Genomic DNA, 17596 nt, shown 5'->3' with positions numbered 1-17596 from the left:
TCAGCTCCTGGCCTAGTTTTCACAGCTGATATTGAGCTTCTCCATCAGTTCTTTCCACATATGTAATCAATCTGATTCCTATGTATACCATCAGGTGAAATCCAGGTATATAACCTGCGTTTATGTCTCTTAATACCCTATCATAAATTGCTTTTAAATTATTCTCTCCCTCATCTGTTTCAATGCAGCATACACAATTTATCCAGTTTCTCTCAGTCTTACCCCAATCCTGATATCAGCCACACTTTACAGCAGTGGCATCATGCAGTATTGTCCTTTTTTTTTTATTAGTGTGTGTGTGTGCGCGCGCGCGTACCATCAAATCAGATCTGACTGGTACAGGAGGAGATTGTCCCTCCTTCCCCGGCAGAGCATCTGGTGGGTTCAAGTATTGTCCTTTTGTGACTGAGATATTTCACTCAGCATAATGTCCTCTAGGCTCACCCATTTTGAATAATACTGTATGAGTTCCTTGTTTTTCAATGCAGAGTATTATTCCATTGTGTGTGAACATACCACAGCTTCTCTATCCATTCGTTTGTTGATGGGCACCTGGGTTGTATTCAACTTCTTGATATTGTAAACAAAACCGCGATAAACATGGGTGTGCATACATCTCCTTGGATGTCAGCTATGGTCTCTTTGGGGTATATTCCCAGTATTGGAATTGCTGGGTCAAATGGTATCTCTATTTGCAACTTTTTGAGAAAGTGCCATACCGCCTTCCACAGCGGTTGCACCATTTTACACTCCCACCAACAGTGAATAAGGGTTCCAGTTTCTCCACAACCTCTCCAGCATTTGTTTCTTGCTGTTCTGTTAAATTTTGCTGTTCTGACTGGGGTGAGATGATTTCTCATAGTTGTTTTGATTTGCATGTCTCTTAGAGCTAGGGATTTTGAACATTTCTTTATGTGCTTGTTGGTGAAGTGCACTAGGAGAATTTTGATGGTTAATGTGCCTGCAACTCATAGCGACACTATGTACAACAACTCTGAAGCCTGCCCTGTCCTCAGCCAGTCTCACTGATTCCGACATCCACTTTCATGTCCCCAGTTACTGTGTCAGTCCATCTTATAAAGGGTCTTCCTCTCCCGTGCTGTCCCTTCACCCTTCCAAGCTGATGTCCTTTTCCAAGGACCTGTCCCTCCTAACCACATGCCTGAAGTATGTGAGACAGAGCTTCAAAATCCTACCCTCCAAGGAGAGACTTGGTTTCACCCTCTTAAAGACAGAGCTATTTGTTTTCTTGGCAATCCATGGTATGTTCAAGACTCTTCCCCAGCACCACAACTCAAAGACATCAATTCTTCTTCTGTCATCCTTCGTCATTGTCCAGCTCTCTGACATATAGCAGATAATTGCAAAGACCATGGCCTGGATAAGGCACATCTTAGTCTGTAGATTGACATCATTGCTTCTCGGTACTCAGAAGAGGTCCCTGACAACACATTTTCTCAGTGTAATTTGTCTTTTGATTTTCTGACTGCTGGTGTTAAGAGTGTTGATTGTGGAGCTGATCAACCTGTAATTATTAACAACCTCAGTCTCTTCTCCATCTGTCATGGTGCTGCCATTTGGCCCAGTGGTGAGAATATTTGTCTTCTTGATGTTGAGCTTCAGTCCATATTGAAGACTACAGTCCTTGACCTTGTGAATGTTCTTGTTGTTGTTATGTGCCGTTGAGTCGCTTGTGACTCATAGCAACCCTATGTACAATAGCCCTGAACTCTGCTCTGTCCTGTGCCAGTCGCACTGTTTCCGATACACCCATCCTGATTACCCCAGTCACTGAATCAATCCACCTCGTACAGGGCCTTCCCCTCCTGTGCTGTCCCTCTACCCTCCCAAGCATGATGTCCCTCTCCAAGTTCTGGTCCCTCCTTACAACATGTCCAAAGTATGTCAGACGAAGCCTCAGAATCTGTGCCTCCAAGGAGCCTCCCTGTTTAACCCTTTCCAGGATGAATCAGTTTATTTTCCTAGCAGTGCATGGTACCCTCTATACTCTTCTTGACCTTGTGAATAGAGCAGGTACAACAGAGGTAAGGATTAGTCAGGGAGAGGATAAACTGTGTCTGAAGAGGTTGGGGTGGAAGGAAGAGTTTGGATTCTTGAATTTCCAGCACCACTGATTACTCTGACTTTGGAGTGATTATTTAACCCTCCTGAGCCTCTTGTAAAAAATGGGCCATGCTGCCTCCTTCATGGGGTTGCTAGGAGGCTGTATTGGAATGTGCTACTCTGCAAGGCCATGATGTCACCAGCCCAGTATGTGGCACAGAGTGGGTACCCTTGATGCTTCTCCCTTAGCACAGTTTCCTCAGAGGCTCACCTGCCTGCCTTAGGAACCTCCTGATGGCCAGCACAGAACCAAGTTTGGAGAGAACCACCAGGGACAATGCTGGACCCTTTACTAGGATATGGCGACCTGTCTGCCATCCCAGACCAAGCAGACTGGAGGTTCAGGTTGCTTGCAGTGCCAGAGCCTGGCCACCTTTCTTACACCCTCTTCTATTCTAGGGCTCAGTCCTGATGGATGAGGAAGCCCTGGCCAGCTCCACCATAGCTAATGACAGGCTGGCCTGCCAGGTCTTTTAAAAACTGCTGCACTATTTTTACCGACAGCTGGCTGGTCCTCCTCAGGCAGTGCCAACATGGATGAATATAGGAAACCAAGGCCTTGCTGGGAAGATGGGTCATTGTCCCAAATCACAGACCTGCGATCACACCGGATACACCCACGGAACCTTTCTGGGGGTGCCAACTATCACCTTTACAGACTGATCTCAATTTAGAATAATTCCACCCTTTTACCAATGAGGCTCAGAAGGACTAACTCAGCCTTTCCTCCCAGATCCTCGCCAGTATCCCCGGGGGAAGGAGGGTCACAGAGAGGTTAGGCGGATGTGGCCAGTCCACGGGCCACGTTCAGTGCCGAAGGCTTTTCATAAGCACAAGGATATTTATCCTGAGCTCTTTAATTGAAACAGCTCAAAATGACTTACCAGTTGGGGATGCTGGTGAGTTCCTTTCTTTCTAAGAAACTATTTTTATTTATTTTAATTTTTTATTTTATTTTATTTTTGTGTGTGTGTACCGTCAAATCAGATCTGACTGGTACAGGAGGAGATTGCCCCTCCTTCCCCGGCAGAGCATCTGGTGGATTCGAACCGTGCACCTCTGGTATTGTAGTTGCAGCTTCTTGCCACTAGGCCACCAGAGCTCCCCTATTTTATTTATTTTTAAATAACTCCAAGGCCTTTGCCTAGAGACCAGGGAAGGACTGAGAGAGTGTAGGGGATAGGGAGTCTTTGGGCCTTATAAAGGATCAATAATACACTTGACTGCTGACATTAGCTATAGTTCACTCAGAGGGAACTCTGGTGCTGTAGTCTGTAGGGAGATGCACTGCTAACCCAAAGTTCATGTCTCTCTGGTAGTTCAAATTCCCTAGAGGCTCTGAGGGAGAAAGATGGGCAATTTCCTCAGATATAATTAATCAACTCCACCCTTTCTCTGTGACACTAATGTGTTAAATGCGATAATGGTTACCCATCGTGGACAGTGTTTGGTGGAGCTCCCTGATTAAAACAAGCTTGGAAGCAGGAGTGGCATCCACTTCTGAAATGGCTTGCCTCTGGAAACCCTATGAACGTGGAGAAACGATGAAAGTTACACAGGTGTTCAGGTCTTTCATTCATAGGATTGCTATGAGTTGTCTATGACTTGACGGCTCTTAACAACAACAACAACAACAACAACAACGCTCTAACCAACTGAGTTAACCAACCTTTGGGTGTGATTTAAAGCCTCAGAAACCCAAGCCGTTTGTCATCCGTTGAGTTGGCAGTTGAGTGGGTTTACCCAGCAATGCCTCAGACAGGCCTGAAATGTAACTTCTTAGAGACCACAGCCCAGGGGAACACATGGAGCACAGTTGTCTTCTGACATGTGTTAGGTAGAGGAGTGAAGTCCAGGTGCAGAGTCACTGGGATATCTTTGCCTTCAGACAGTTGGATTGGGTTACATTGGCCACTGTTTGTGTTTAAGTAAAATAATTTTGGAGCATCTGCTGCCTCATGTCTAAACAATAGCACTTTTTTTTGATTGGTCAAAAGCCCCATCCGTCATCCTCTTGCTGTAGTCAGAGGGCTGCTTTCTGCCCTAAATCTGACAGCCTCTTGTCTGCTGGGCGTCTTGGCATCCGGGCACCCTATTCTGTCCTTGAATCACCCCCCTGACCCCTGTTCTTTGACCTTCTTCTTCTCTGAGCACATCTCCATTAGGTCCCCTCATCCTGTTACTGAGTTGAACTCCCCTCATTACATAATAGCACGGCCCTAGTTTTGTCGACTGTAGTCTTTATTAGAGCAAATTCCTAGTCCCGTCTCCTGTGGAGCCTCTGGCTGGATTTAAACTACTAACCTTGAGGTTGGCAGTGTTTAATGTTGTGTTAACCAGGGCTCCTTCTCTTCTTCCTGAACCACCTCAAACATACACATTCGTGCGCTCCTTCGTGGTTATTTGATGCAGTGTCTGGCTGTTGTTATCTTGTGTCTCTGAGCACAGGCCCTGAGTCTTCCTCATCTTTGGTGACGGGCATATTGTAGCTCCTCTTGAAGCTCACTGTCCCCTTCCCAAGTCCCCTCCGTCTCTGAGTCCCAGTCCGTTCAGGATGTCATGGCTGGTTGACTTTGCATGCTCACATTCAAACGGCGCTGGGAATAAAAAAGGCCGAGCCATTTAAGAAAGAAGTGCTGACCAGGGAGAGGGTCTTGCAGGTCCCATGAGCAGGCCCACTCTGGGTCTGATTCCTGGCTCTGTGCCCATCCAGGGGCCTTTCTTCAGCAGCTGAGGGGAAATAGAGACTTAGGCAGACATTGTGGGCCTGTGTTTTCTAGCTCTGACCCAGCTGTTGTGGGGAGACCAGCACTTCCTGGCTCCCAGAGGCCTGGGACATGCTGACCTGGGGAGGTCAGCCTTGTGCCCTGTGCCAAGGTATCTTCCCAGAGTGGAGAACTGCTGTGGGTCTGGATGGAGGCCTGAGGGTGCAGTGAGAAGGGAATTTGTGGGGTGTCCCCCTACATAGCTGCTGTCATGTGAGGTGGACTGGGTGTTGGCACATCTGTAGTGGGTTAGGGAGGGAAAAGCAGGTGTTGGGGCGGGGGAATCCTGAGGAGGAGCTTGGCCTGCCCCCCCAACCCCCAAACTGGGGACAACCTTGTGAGGACCCCTAAAGTTCTTTCCCTCCCGAATGCCAATATCCCTCTATGGTCTCCTCTTATCAGGCCACTTCCTCCTCAACTCCTCCAGAGACTATCTGGGAGGTTTTTTATCCCTTTTAACCATTTATTATTATTTTGAATGATTTTCTTTTTGTTGATTATTGAGACTATACACAACAGAATATATACCAGTTCACCAATTTCTGTTGGTGCATTGATTCCGTTTTACCAATTGTGCAACCATCCTCCTTGCCTTTTTTGAATTGTTCTCCTGGCCCCATAAGTATCCTTGGGGCCTAAATTCACTGTCCTTCAAAAGTTTCCTGTCTAATTGATTTGATCTCACATTCTTTAAAGAGCACAAGGTTGAAGGTAACCTTTGTTGGTTGTTAAGCTATTAAGGTCTTAAGAAGATTTTAGGAGATATTTTTTGCTTTAAGGTTTAAAGATTATCTTGGAGCAATTATTTCAAGGGTTTGTCTATCCTCAGTGGCTCCAGAAAGTTTGGTTTTCATGTGAATTTGAAGTCCTGTTCTGTATTTCTCCCCTTTTGTTAAAATCCTTCAATGCTAGAGTCTTTGATCAACATGTTTTGAAATTATTCAGGAGTTTCTAACAATCTTGAGGCCAGATTTTATCCTTTAGAGGTTCTCACTGGATTGTTCTCTGGTGGGGCCCAGGCATCTACACTTTGTGTGGACTTCATGCTTATGAACACCCAGCCTAGAAGAGAAACTTCCAGGTTCCCAGGACCTCTCACCCCTGGATCCCAGCCTCCAGTTTCCCTTCTTGTTCCTCAGTCTCCTTGGCCCACCCAGGCCTGTCTCTTACAGCCCACATGCTAAGTCTCCCTCTGTGCTGCCCCATCTGGCACCTGCATCTCTGTGCACACCTCACCAGGCTGTGTGCCCACCAGGCAGCCTGGTGCCACAGTTGCTAAAACTACTGTTGCTCCCACTCCCACTTGAGATCTTTCCTCTCGAGCTGCTTCACCTGCTTGCTGGTCTGTGTCCCTCGGCTTTTCTGTTACTTCCTCAGACTGGGAGCTTAGTCACAGGGCTCGTTATACACCCTTTGCCTCTGAGGCCTGAACCATGTAGAACAGACAGAGAAGTCAGTTCGGGACCAGGAGGGTCAGAGCCTATGATGGGGCCTCCCTTCCAGTCTGAGATGTGGTCCTCAATCCGGGCCCAAACCAATCAGCAAATGAGGCGGATGGAGGAGGGGAAATGGCCCCACATCAGCTGAGGAGGCTGAGGGAAGAGAGAGGGGAGCTGACAGCCTACCACCCACCGTCCTGGGAGGCTGAGAGTGCCAGAGAGATGTGCCCTTTGAGGATGTCAGGAGTTGGCAGAAAGGGTCCTTCCTGCCTTATGATTAGAGCTTGGTAGAACCTTAACCAGGGTGTCCAGCCTGGGGCTGCGACCTCACCAGGCCTTGTCTGTGTGGGACTTCCGTGTTAAAGGTTAATCTTGTCTGTCTTGTGCTGTCTTGTCTTATCTCAGGATAGGACAGCAGGATGGTGGTTCTGGTTCCACAGTGACAGGTGTCTCAGGGAGGCTGGGTGACTGGCAAGTCTGTGCCTCATGCCACAAGAGGGTGACACCGAGGCACCAGCTGTGCCCCTGGGTAGGGGTCACACCCTTGGCCTTGCCGTCTAAATGCCTTCTCTCCACTCCAGTCCACTTCTGGTACTCAGGGCAGTGGTTCGATGTATATGCCTGGTGTATTTTTGTATATGTGAGCTCTTGTGGCCTCATGGTAAGGACTTGCTCTGCCAACCCAAGGGCAGGCAGTTTGAATCCACCAGTTGTTCTGGGAAAAGGAAGGGTAGTCTCCTCCTGTGCAATTTACAACCTCTGAAGACCACTGGAGTGCCAGTGATGAGTCATTTTTTACTGGACAGCACCTAATGGCAACAACAGTGTGCTTGGGGAGTATGTGTGTGTTGTATACATGTGGTGTGCAGTGTATATCTGGGTGTGCTTGGTGCTTATATGTGATGTGATTTATGTGTGGTATATATGTATGGGGTGTGTGTGTGCTGTGTATACTTATGTTGTATATGTAATGTACACATGTATGTGTATTAGGATATATGTGGTGTATATATGTGTGACATGTATGTATAGTGTATGTATGGTATATGTATGTATACATGTATATAGCATGTGTGCATATAGTATGTATGGTGTATATGTGTGTGATGTGCTGTGTGATGTATGTAGCATGCATTTGTGATGTATATGTATATTGTGTTTGTATGTAGCATGCATGGTGTGTTGTGAGGTATATGTGTGGTGGTATGTCTGTATGTAGTCTGTGTTCGTGATGTATGTGTGTATTGTTGTTTGATGTGTGTGTACTCTGTGTTTTGTGTTGCGTGGTGTATATCTGTATGTAGCAGGTATACATGGTGTGTGCATATAGCAGATGTGTGTGGTGTATATTTTGTGGTATATGTTTTTGGTATGTGTGGTGTATATATGGGGTGTAATGTGTGTGAGGTGTACCTGTTATTTGTGAATGGTGTGTGTGTGTGGTGAATGTCAGTATGAGTATGCGTGCATGTGGGGGGTGTGTGTGTAGTATTTATGTGTATGGTGTGGTGTTTGTAGTATATGCATACAGCTTGTGTGGTATATCTGTAGGTTGTGTTTGATGTGTTGTATGGTTTATGTATGTAGCACATGTGTGTTGTAGTGTGTGTGCTTGATGTGCGTGGTGTATATGTGTATGTAGTGTGTGATGTATATGTGTATTGTGTGGTGGGTGTATGTGGTGTATGTCTGTGGTATATATACGGGATGTAATGTGTGTGATGTATACATGAGGGGGGTGTGTGGTGGATGTGTATGTCATGTGTCCATGGGATCTGTGTGTGGTGTATGCCAGTATGTAGCATGTGTGCATAGAGTGTGGTGTATATGTGTAGTATTTATGTGTGTTGTGTGGTGTGTTCGTGGTATATGTAGCATGCATGTGTGGTGTATGCGTTATGTTTGATGTGTGTGATGTGTTATGTGGTGTCTCTATGTAGCAGAAGTGTGTGGTGTATGTGTGTGTGGCTTGCGTATGTTGTGTGGTGTATGTCTGTATGTAGCATGTGTGTTTGGTATATATATAAAATTGTTGTTGATTGCCTTTGAATCGAGCACTACTCATAGTAATTCTATGAACTAAAGGCCTGAAGCCTTTCTGTAGCTATCAAAATTTATCAAAGTTCGTAGAGTTTCCGGAGACATGTTGTGGATGCTACTCCTGCTTCCAGACTTGTCTCAAACTGGGAGCTCCATCAAACACCATCCACCATGGGTAACTGTTATGATGTTTGAAGCCCCAATGGCACAAGGTTCAGCATCACAGCAATTCCGGATTACCTCAGTACAGCATATTGACAGAAGAGGGCTGTACCACTTAGAAGAATGTTCCTCCAAAATATAACAACCAACTTTAAATACAGAGGCCCTCCCCAAGGTCTCGTTGACTCTAAGCAAGAGGCTTAAATAAAAAACAACAACCAATATAGTATGTTTTTGTTGTTATGTGCCATTGAGTCACCTGTGATGTACAGTGACCCTATGGACACCAGCTGAACCCTTCCCTGTCCTGAGCCAGTCTCACTAATTCCGACACACCAACCCACTACTCCAGACTAGCAATCCATCTCATCCAATGTCTTCCTTTCCTGAGCTCTCCCTCCACCCTTCCGAGCACGATGTCCTTCTCCAAGGACCAGTCTCTCCTGGCCATGTGCCCAGAGTATGTGAGGCGGAGCTTCAAAATCCTTGCCTGTAGATGTATTGTGTGTGGTGTGTGTATGTTGTATGTCTGTGTTGTACATATGTGATGTAATGTGTGTCATGTGTCTGTGTGATGTGTCTATGGTGGTGTGTGTGTATGTGTATTCCATGGTGTATGTTTGTGGTGTATATATGGGATGTCATGTGTGTGATGTGTACATGTGATTTGTGTGTGGGGTGTGTGTGTGTTGCGTGTCCATATGATGTGTGTGGAGGGCGGCAGGTGTCAGTGTAACTCTGCCCCTGACTGTCCCCCATCTTTTCCTCCAGGCAAAGGCAGCCAAAGGGGAGCGGGAGGCACGGCGGCTGCAGCTGAGGAGCCTGCAGTACCTGGAGCGCTACATCTACCTGATTCTCTTCAATGCTTACCTCCACCTAGAGAAGGCCGACTCCTGGCAGAGGCCCTTCAGCGCCTGGATGCGGGAGGTGAGAGAGGGGCCGCGGCATGACGGTCTTACACAGACTGCTCGTCTCCCCATGGGCTCCCTGCTCAGTCTGCAGGAAGTGTCCGTGTTGCTGAGTCTCTGTCCTTGGCGGTCAGTGGGTTGAAGAGTGAATGAATGCGGAGGACGGAGTAGACAGCACCAAGAGTGCCAGTGGGGTCCCTCCTGGGGTGCAGGTTCTCACTGTTGGTGGGGTGGACGGAAGAGAGGGAACCAGGCCTGCCTGGGCACTGTCCTCCCCTTTCCTCAGTTTTACAAGAGACAAGGTGATATGGTGGTGAAGTGCCCTGCCTCCACTACTGGCCAGCTGTGACAATGCCCAAGCCATTTAACAGCTCTGAAGCACTGTCCTCTATTTTAAAACGGGACTAGCATCAGGAATGTTACCACCGAGGTACGGGACAGTGATGGGCTTCTGAGGGAGATGGACAGGCTATGGCTGCCTGGCCTTGTGCTAGGCAGCTGTGTCTTAATGGTGTTACTCTTACTCTCTTGTTTTTTAGAAGGAATTGAGTAGAGGGAAGTTCAATACTTCTTTCAAGGGCAGCTTCAGAGCCACTTGATTGGCTCCAAAGCCCCTAGGTGCTTGTTTGCGATGGTGCCTTCAACCCTGGACTCCTGTCTGTTTGGCCCTGGCTCTTCCTCCAACTGTCCCCTTGGCCTCTCTGGGTCAGAAGAGAGACCTCCTTTCCTTCTTCAGCAAAGCCACCTGTAATTCCCCCAACTGTGAGGAATCTGGCCTTCCTGACCTCACCAGCCCTGTTCTGCAGGTTACAATTAGCTTTTGTGGGTCATGGGCAGACCACAGATTGGGGGAGATCAGGAGCCTGGAACTCGAGCCAGGTGGTAGAGGAAGGGCATGGGGTGACAGGTGTAGCCTGGACTCTTAGCCATTGGGTACACAGGCTAGGAAGTCACTGAGTGCTGGGACAGGACGGTGGTGGCTGGGGACCAGCCTGGAGGCAGACCTTTCCACCAGAGTGGACATGTTTGAAATCACCCGTCATGTATGTGGATGGGTGCTGAGCCAGGAGACCTGGCAGGGCCACAACTGTCCACATCTGGGCCACCCTCCTGAACAGTTCTGGGCTCATCTTCCTCATATAGCCGTGGATGGGCTGGGGATTGTGAGGAATAAGGATGCTTTCTGCTTGGGTTCTGTTTGGAGAAGGGGTCATGGAGCCAGGGCTGGGGAGGAGGCTTGATCCCCTCCCAGCTGAATTGCTGTGGTGGGCATTGGGGGATGCCAAGGACGGAGAGAAGGCTCCAGCCTCCGAGGCCCCCAGCCCCTCTCCTGGAGGTTAGTAGAGGGCAGGGCAGAAGAACATTGGCCTCTTAGTTCTGATCCTCCTCATCTCTCAGAATGGTAGCAGAGGGAAGAGGGCTGGTGGTGGAATGGTTTGGGTCTGTTTCAGGGCCTACACCACAAGGAAGCAGGACTGATTCAATTCTGCTTCCTGTTCATGGTGGGCTCTCCCAGCCTGGCCCACACCCCCGGAGTAGCCATCTTTCCACTCCTCCTGGCAAGCCCACTTGAATGCCCACAGCGAGCCAGGCCTGTGCTCTGAGTGACCACAAGGGGTGTGAGGGCTAAGGAGGCCAGGTGCCCACCTCCCATGCCGCTCACTGGACAACAGACATCACTGTACATCTGTCCAGCACTTCCAGTCTGCGGAGTGCTGACCGTGCTTTATAATTTTACATCTTTTACTACTTTTGAGTATACAGTTCAGGGGTATTAAGTCCATTGTCAGTGGCATAAGTATTGCCAAATTAGGATTCCAGACAAATTCTGTCCAGCCCTTTGGATGGCACCCTGGGAAGCAGAGACTTCTCAGTCCTAAGAAAGCTGCAGCTCAGAGAAGATAGCAGGGTCCCCAAAGCAAACTTGGTCAAGCTTTGGCTTGGTACATAATGAGGAAGGGACACTGGGGAAGTAGATTGGGGTGCCCACTTCCCTATGAACCTGTGCGTCTCTGTTCTTCTCCCAGGTGGCTTCGAAGGCTGGCATCTATGAGATCCTCAATCAGCTGGGCTTCCCTGAACTCGAGGACATGGAGGGCCAGCCCTTAGCCAGGCTCCGTTACCGGTGGCAGGAGTGGAGCCGAAGCCCCGAGCTGCACACTGAAGATGCCCTGTAGGGGGCAAGCCCACCTGCTTCTAGCCCCTCGCAAGCCCCCCATGCTTGCTTGTCAAAAGCCTCAGGTTCTCCTCATTAAGAGTGGCCCCAAGGGGTTCTGGCCTTGAGGAAAAGGTTTCTCCTCTTCCTTGAGAGAAAGTGGGGTAGGACTGGCACACCACCATATGAGTGGCAGGGCATGTGGGCGGCCTTGTCACAGATGAGTGGGCACTCAAGTCCCCAAGGTGCTCACTCCGTGAATTGGCCAGCATTGCTCATTGTCACTTCTGTTCCTTCCTCGCCCTGCTGAGAACAGCACAGCATGGGCACTGACCAGTATTCACTCCCTTCCTTCCCTCTCCCCGTCTCTCTTGCCTCTCCCTTTTTTGCTCCCTGAACACTACCTTTGGGTCCCAGCTGCCTGGGGTGGGGGCTCCCTGGGTGGATTTATTAGTTAAAGGCTCTACACAGCTTTCATTCTCATGCCCCATCTCCAGCCTAGGAGACTTGTAGAACAGCTGCATGGCCTGATGGGACCACGGAGCCCGTGCTTCTTTGCCTTCCCCTCCCTCCCGTGGCTGGACTGAGGAGGTCTCCCCAGGGCAGCTGTAAGCAGACATGCAGGGGTCAGGAAGAACTTCCCACAGGTGATGGAGCACTGTGGAAGAGGCCTGCCTGGTTTGCCTGAGAGCCCGGGCAGGAGGTACTGAGGAAGCCAACGTGTCCAGTCTCAGGTCTGCCTGCACCTCCATCTCCACAACCCAAGATAGCCCTGGGCTCCAACTCTAGCAGGAGCTCCAAAGATTGCTGAGCTCAAGGGTAATTAGTAGGGTGGCCTTGAGTAAATAGTGGCGTGTGAGAGGGTGGGCTTAGGGTAGTGTGAGGGAACCGACTGACTTCTCGGCCATCCCTGGCTGAGATTAGAATGGGGCAGGCCCCACTGAACTAGAGGCTGTACCATCCACGGCCGGTCAGTGGGGAGCCCTCGGATGGGGTTGGTGCTAGCTGACAACAGGAGGTGATCAGGGGGCGTGCTGTCCGCCTTGCCTGGTCTCCTCGGAGTGGGGAACCTCAGCACCCTGTCTATTTCTGCAGCAAAACAGAGGAGGAGTCTTTGGCCAGGATGTTTGCAGAGGCTGACATCGCTCCCGTCAGCTCACTCTTGGAAACCATTTGACCATCTTGGCAGAATTTTCTTTTGCAAAACTACTGTATATGTTTACTACCTTTCCAGATTCATTGTTATTATTGCATGTTTTTTAAAAGTTTTAGTTCTTCACAGACAAGGTCTTGATGAGGGGCCAGAGAGTAGAGCTGAAATGGGAAGAATCTTCCTGTTCTTGTGGTTGGCCCTGACTTTTATGCTGTGCTGGGACCAATGGCTGGCCACTTCACCTCTCTGCCTCAGTTTCCCCATCTGTAAAATGGGAGACTAATACTTGCCTACCTCACAGGGGTGTTGTGAGGATTCATTAATGATTTTTTTTTTTTGTACAGAGCTTTTGAATATTAAAAAAAAATATGGCTACATGTGAAATGTGCCTGGTTGTTGATTTGTCTTTAGTAGGGGCAGATGTTTTAGATATGTCTAAATAAGCTGGGGTCCCTACTTCTTCAGAGTAAGGGTGGGTGGGCAAGGTGAATCCAAGATATCTATTTTGGACAAGGCTCTGGCTATGAGCAGTGATGCAAAAGAAATTGGGCTGCATATTGCATGGAGGGACCAGTTCTTGGAGAGGGGCATCATGCTTGGAAGGGTGGATGGACAGCATAGGAGAGGAAGACCTTGGATAAGGTGGATTGACTCAGTGACTGAGGTAATGGGGGTGGGTACGTGAGAAACAGTGAGGCTGGCTTAAGACAGAGCAGGGTTCAGAGCTGTTGTACAAAGGGTTGCTATCAGTTGATGGCACATAATAAAGATGACAATAAACACAGTAGACTTCATTCTGTGTTCAGGATCTGTGTGCTGCCTTCTTGGAAACTGCGACATTTCAGGAAAAGGAGACAGCAGCTTGTTCCTGCTGGATGTGGTGAGTGCCGGAACTGGCAGGGCTGCCAGAGGGCAAAGGTAGAGCCCCCGGCATCCATTGCTCCTACCCAGAGCTCCTTGAATAAGGAATCACTGATGTAATGGACTGGGTGTGGAGAGAAGAGAGTTGGCAGAAAGTGCTTGGATCGGGCCACCCCACCCCTAGAAACTGCCCAGCACCGATGACATGACTTATTTCTGCCTAAGCTCTTCACCCTCCTAGCCTCCCTGGCAACTCCCTGTGGACTATGCCATCAGAGCTCAGCTAGCATCATGGAGGAATTGGCTGTGCCTGGAACGGGTCAGTCTCATGGGAGGGGCCTGGGAGATGACGCGGATGGAAGCGGATGAGCTGGAAGAATTAAGAGGAAAGCCTGATCCTTTCCTGCAGTGTTTGTTCAGACGACCCAGAGTCCCCCGCGTTCACCTGCAGAATCAGCACGGTTGTCTCAAGTTTTACAGAAAGGGATTGTTTGTTTTTTTAAATGAAATTTTATTTTAATTGTGATTTTATTTCCCCCCTCTTTATTTTCTTTCTCGCTCCTCTTCACCCCTGCCCCTTTTTAAATTGTGATTTTAATGAACATTTACAGAGAAGTTAGATTTTCATTCACTCATTGTTGCACATTTTACTCCCTCTCCCTCCCTTCCCCCTACTCTAGTTCACCATAGTTTAAAAAATATTAATTTGCTATTGCACAATTACCTCTTCCCACCTCCTGCCCAGTCCTCTTTGTAATGATATACCTCTTATTCAGGATTATTGTTAATGTGTATAATGCCTAGTAATATGTTCCTTTTAGACACTTTTTTCTTTCGTCTTTCCTTATTCAGTGGTCATTATCTATCTACTCTTACCCAGTTCTTCTCCCAACCCCCCATGTCAGACCTGTTTTATAACAGTGGTGCTATGCAGTAATTATCCTTTTGTGACTGAGATATTTCACTCAGCGTGAAGAGCTCCAGGGTCCCCCATGTTGTGTAATATTTTACAAGTTCATTGTTTTTCAGTGCCACTTAGTATTCCATTGTGTGAATATACCATAGCTTTTCTATCCATTTATTTGTTGATGAGCACTTGGGTTGCTTCCATTTCTTTGCTATTTTAAGTAGCACAGCAATAAACATGGGTGTGCATTTATCTGTTTGGATGGCGGTTACGGTTTCTTTAGGGTATATTCCCAGTAGTGGCATCACTGAATCAAATGATATTTCTATTTCTAACTTTTTGAGAAAGTGCCAAACTGCCTTCCATAGTGGTTGCACCATTTTACACTCCCACTAGCAGTGAATAAGGGTTCCAGTCTCTCTACAACCTCACCAGCTTTTATTGCTTGCTGCTCTACTGGGGTGAGATGATTATCTCGTAGTTGCTTTTATTTGCGCATCTCTAATAACTAGGGATTTTGAACATTTCTTGTTTGCCATTTGCATGTTGTCTTTGGTGAAGCATCTATTCATATCCTGTGCCTATCTTGCTATTGGGTTGTTTGCCTTTTTCTTCTTGAGGGGCTATTCTATACATTTTAGATATGAATCCCTTATCAGATATGTCATTATCAAATAATTATTCACAGTCTGTGGTTTCCTTATGGCCCTGTTGGAGAAATTTTTTTTATTTGCATAGGGATTTGATTCTTAGAAGGTCCTATTCATCTGTTTTATTCTCTCCTGGTTGCAGGAGAAAGCCGTTTTTTTAAATCTCACAAGTGAGGCCTGAAATTCAAACTAGCGAAATTGTAACAATTTCCTTGTTCATCTGTTCTAGTCTCATTTGTTCTTTCTCTGTGTGTATTATTTTTACACACACACACACACACCACCTTTAGAAGCTCTGGTGGTGTAGTTTGTAGGGAGTTGTGCTGCTGACCCAAAGGCTGAACCTCTCTGACAGAATCCACCAGCGACTCAGAGGGAGAGAATTGCAACCTAGCAAACCAGCAATGAGTTGGTCTTGTTCTTCTGACTGCTCCCATACTCTCTATCGCCTTTCCCTTTACCAGATTTAACTGTTGTCTGCTTCTTCCTTTCACCTGATAGCCATCAAAAACTATTTCTTGATCTCTTCCTACCTGTACCAAAGGAGGGATAGCTCACAGGAACCACAGTAGCCTCTAACCTGAGACCAGAGGAGAGAGATGGCACCTGGCTGCCACTACCGACCATTTTGACCAAGAGCACATGGAAGGTCCTGGATAGAAAGGAAAAAATGCAGAACAAAAGTCAAAGTAAAAAATAAAACAAAATCCAAACCAGATTTGTTAGTCTGAATGAGAGCTCTGAGACGGCTGTCCTGGAGCAACCTTCTAACTGGAAACTGGAAAAGTGACTGTTCAGCCAAATAATAGATGAGATTAGGAAACAGGCCGCAGCATCTGTGAAGGATGTGCTCTTTAGAAGTCAACTCTAAGAGACCAAAAAGGGCAGTGTTTACCCCAAACCAAAGATAAGAAGGTAGAGACAGGGAAAGTAGGCAAAAGGAAACAGAACCTATGGTGCTGACATACTGTGGAGACTACAATCCACATCACCAAAACAATCTGTGTCCGGTCTATTGATTAGAGAACTAATTTGCTATCTAAATTTTCACCTGAAGTGCAATGAAATGATTAAAAACAAAACAAAAGCTTGACGGGTGGCCATCCAGTGTACACTTTTTGTTTCTGTTCACCTGGGGCAACAAAGGCAGAAGGAGTCAGGAATGGGGGGAAGAAATGGAATATGTGGTTGGTGGTTGTTGGCCTCCACAAACAACGGTCTCTTTTTCTGTGAGACCAGAGAACTGGATGGTCCCCAGCTGCCATTCCTCATCATTTTAATAATAATAATAATAAATCAATAGAAGAATCCTGATCAAAGCAGCAAAAACTGCAGAACAGAAATCTGGATTCTTGTGGAATCTAAATTTTCTGGCACAGGTAAGGCTGGAGGAATCCCTGCAACTATTGCCCCAAGGTAATCTTTAAACCTGGAACCAAAAATATTTCCTGAATCTTGGAACCAAAAATTAATTTAGCTTAACTAATTTGAGCGTTATCAGGAAGGGTCAGTCTCTGGAGAAAGGTCCTCAATGTGACAGTTTGACACAGTGGTTCATCACTGGGCCCCAGCACGGCATCACCTTTAACGATGGCAGACGACCACAGTGTGGTGTTCTGTTGTACACAGATGTGCTGTGAGTTAGATCTGATTTCACAGCACCTAATAATGAGAACAACACCAAAAATAGAGTATCTGAGCATTATTTTAATACCTACATGAGATCAAATGAACAACAGCAACTTGAAAGATTAGATAGGACACTTAGAGGGCAGTAAGTTTGTGTTAAGGGAGAAAGTATAACTCAGAAAATGAGGGTAAGAGCAGTCCAGTTACAATATGGACAGAGGATATGTATGACCAGAAGCTAGAACAAAGGGTGCATTGCAGAGAGGGCTGGGAGTGGGTGGGGGGAAAGGAATTGTGCAGCATTGAAAAAAATTTTAAAAAGTAAAACCAAACCATAAATAGAGAACTTGAGTTTTAAAAAATGTTTTCCCAAGATAACTTCTCAAAATGACATACAAAAGGCCAATAAGCACAGGGAAATATATGCATCATACATTAGTCATTTATGGAAAAGCAAACCAAACCCACAATGTAATACCAGTTCACACCCACTAAAATGGCTCATATCAAAAAGTAGAAAAACACCACTGATAGACCTCAAAGACTTGAAAGCAGACTCAAAAAGAGACAAAAGATGGAAACAATCTAAAGGCTCCAATCTAAAAGCTCATCAGTTGATGAATGAATAAGTAAAATGTGGCTTACACATACAATTAAATACTACACATACAGTGAAATACTACCTCGTAGAAACAATGGAATTTTTTAAAAAAATTTATATTGTTGGCGTACCATCGAATCAGATCCGACTGGCACAGGAGGAGATTGTCCCTCCTTCTCCAGCAGAGCACCTCATGGATTCG

At 47.0% G+C, this 17596-nt stretch overlaps 1 protein-coding gene across 1 annotated transcript in view; it reads left to right on the top strand.

Moving 5' to 3' along the window:
• PALD1 (phosphatase domain containing, paladin 1) overlaps window positions 1–11615 on the top strand; it is a 58948-nt gene extending 47333 nt beyond the window's left edge. Inside the window, exons 18-19 of the mRNA XM_006889042.1 lie at window positions 9302–9457; window positions 11466–11615. Coding sequence (XP_006889104.1) covers window positions 9302–9457; window positions 11466–11615 — 306 coding nt within the window. The remainder of the gene's footprint in view (window positions 1–9301; window positions 9458–11465) is intronic.
• Window positions 11616–17596: the final 5981 nt, after the last annotated feature.

Source organism: Elephantulus edwardii, unplaced genomic scaffold (genome assembly GCF_000299155.1).
Source record: "Elephantulus edwardii isolate Elephantulus edwardi_28Jun2011 unplaced genomic scaffold, EleEdw1.0 scaffold00074, whole genome shotgun sequence".
Lineage (NCBI taxonomy): Eukaryota > Metazoa > Chordata > Mammalia > Macroscelidea > Macroscelididae > Elephantulus > Elephantulus edwardii.
Note: the sequence above shows the minus strand (reverse complement) of the source record. Positions and strands in the feature narration are given on the sequence as shown.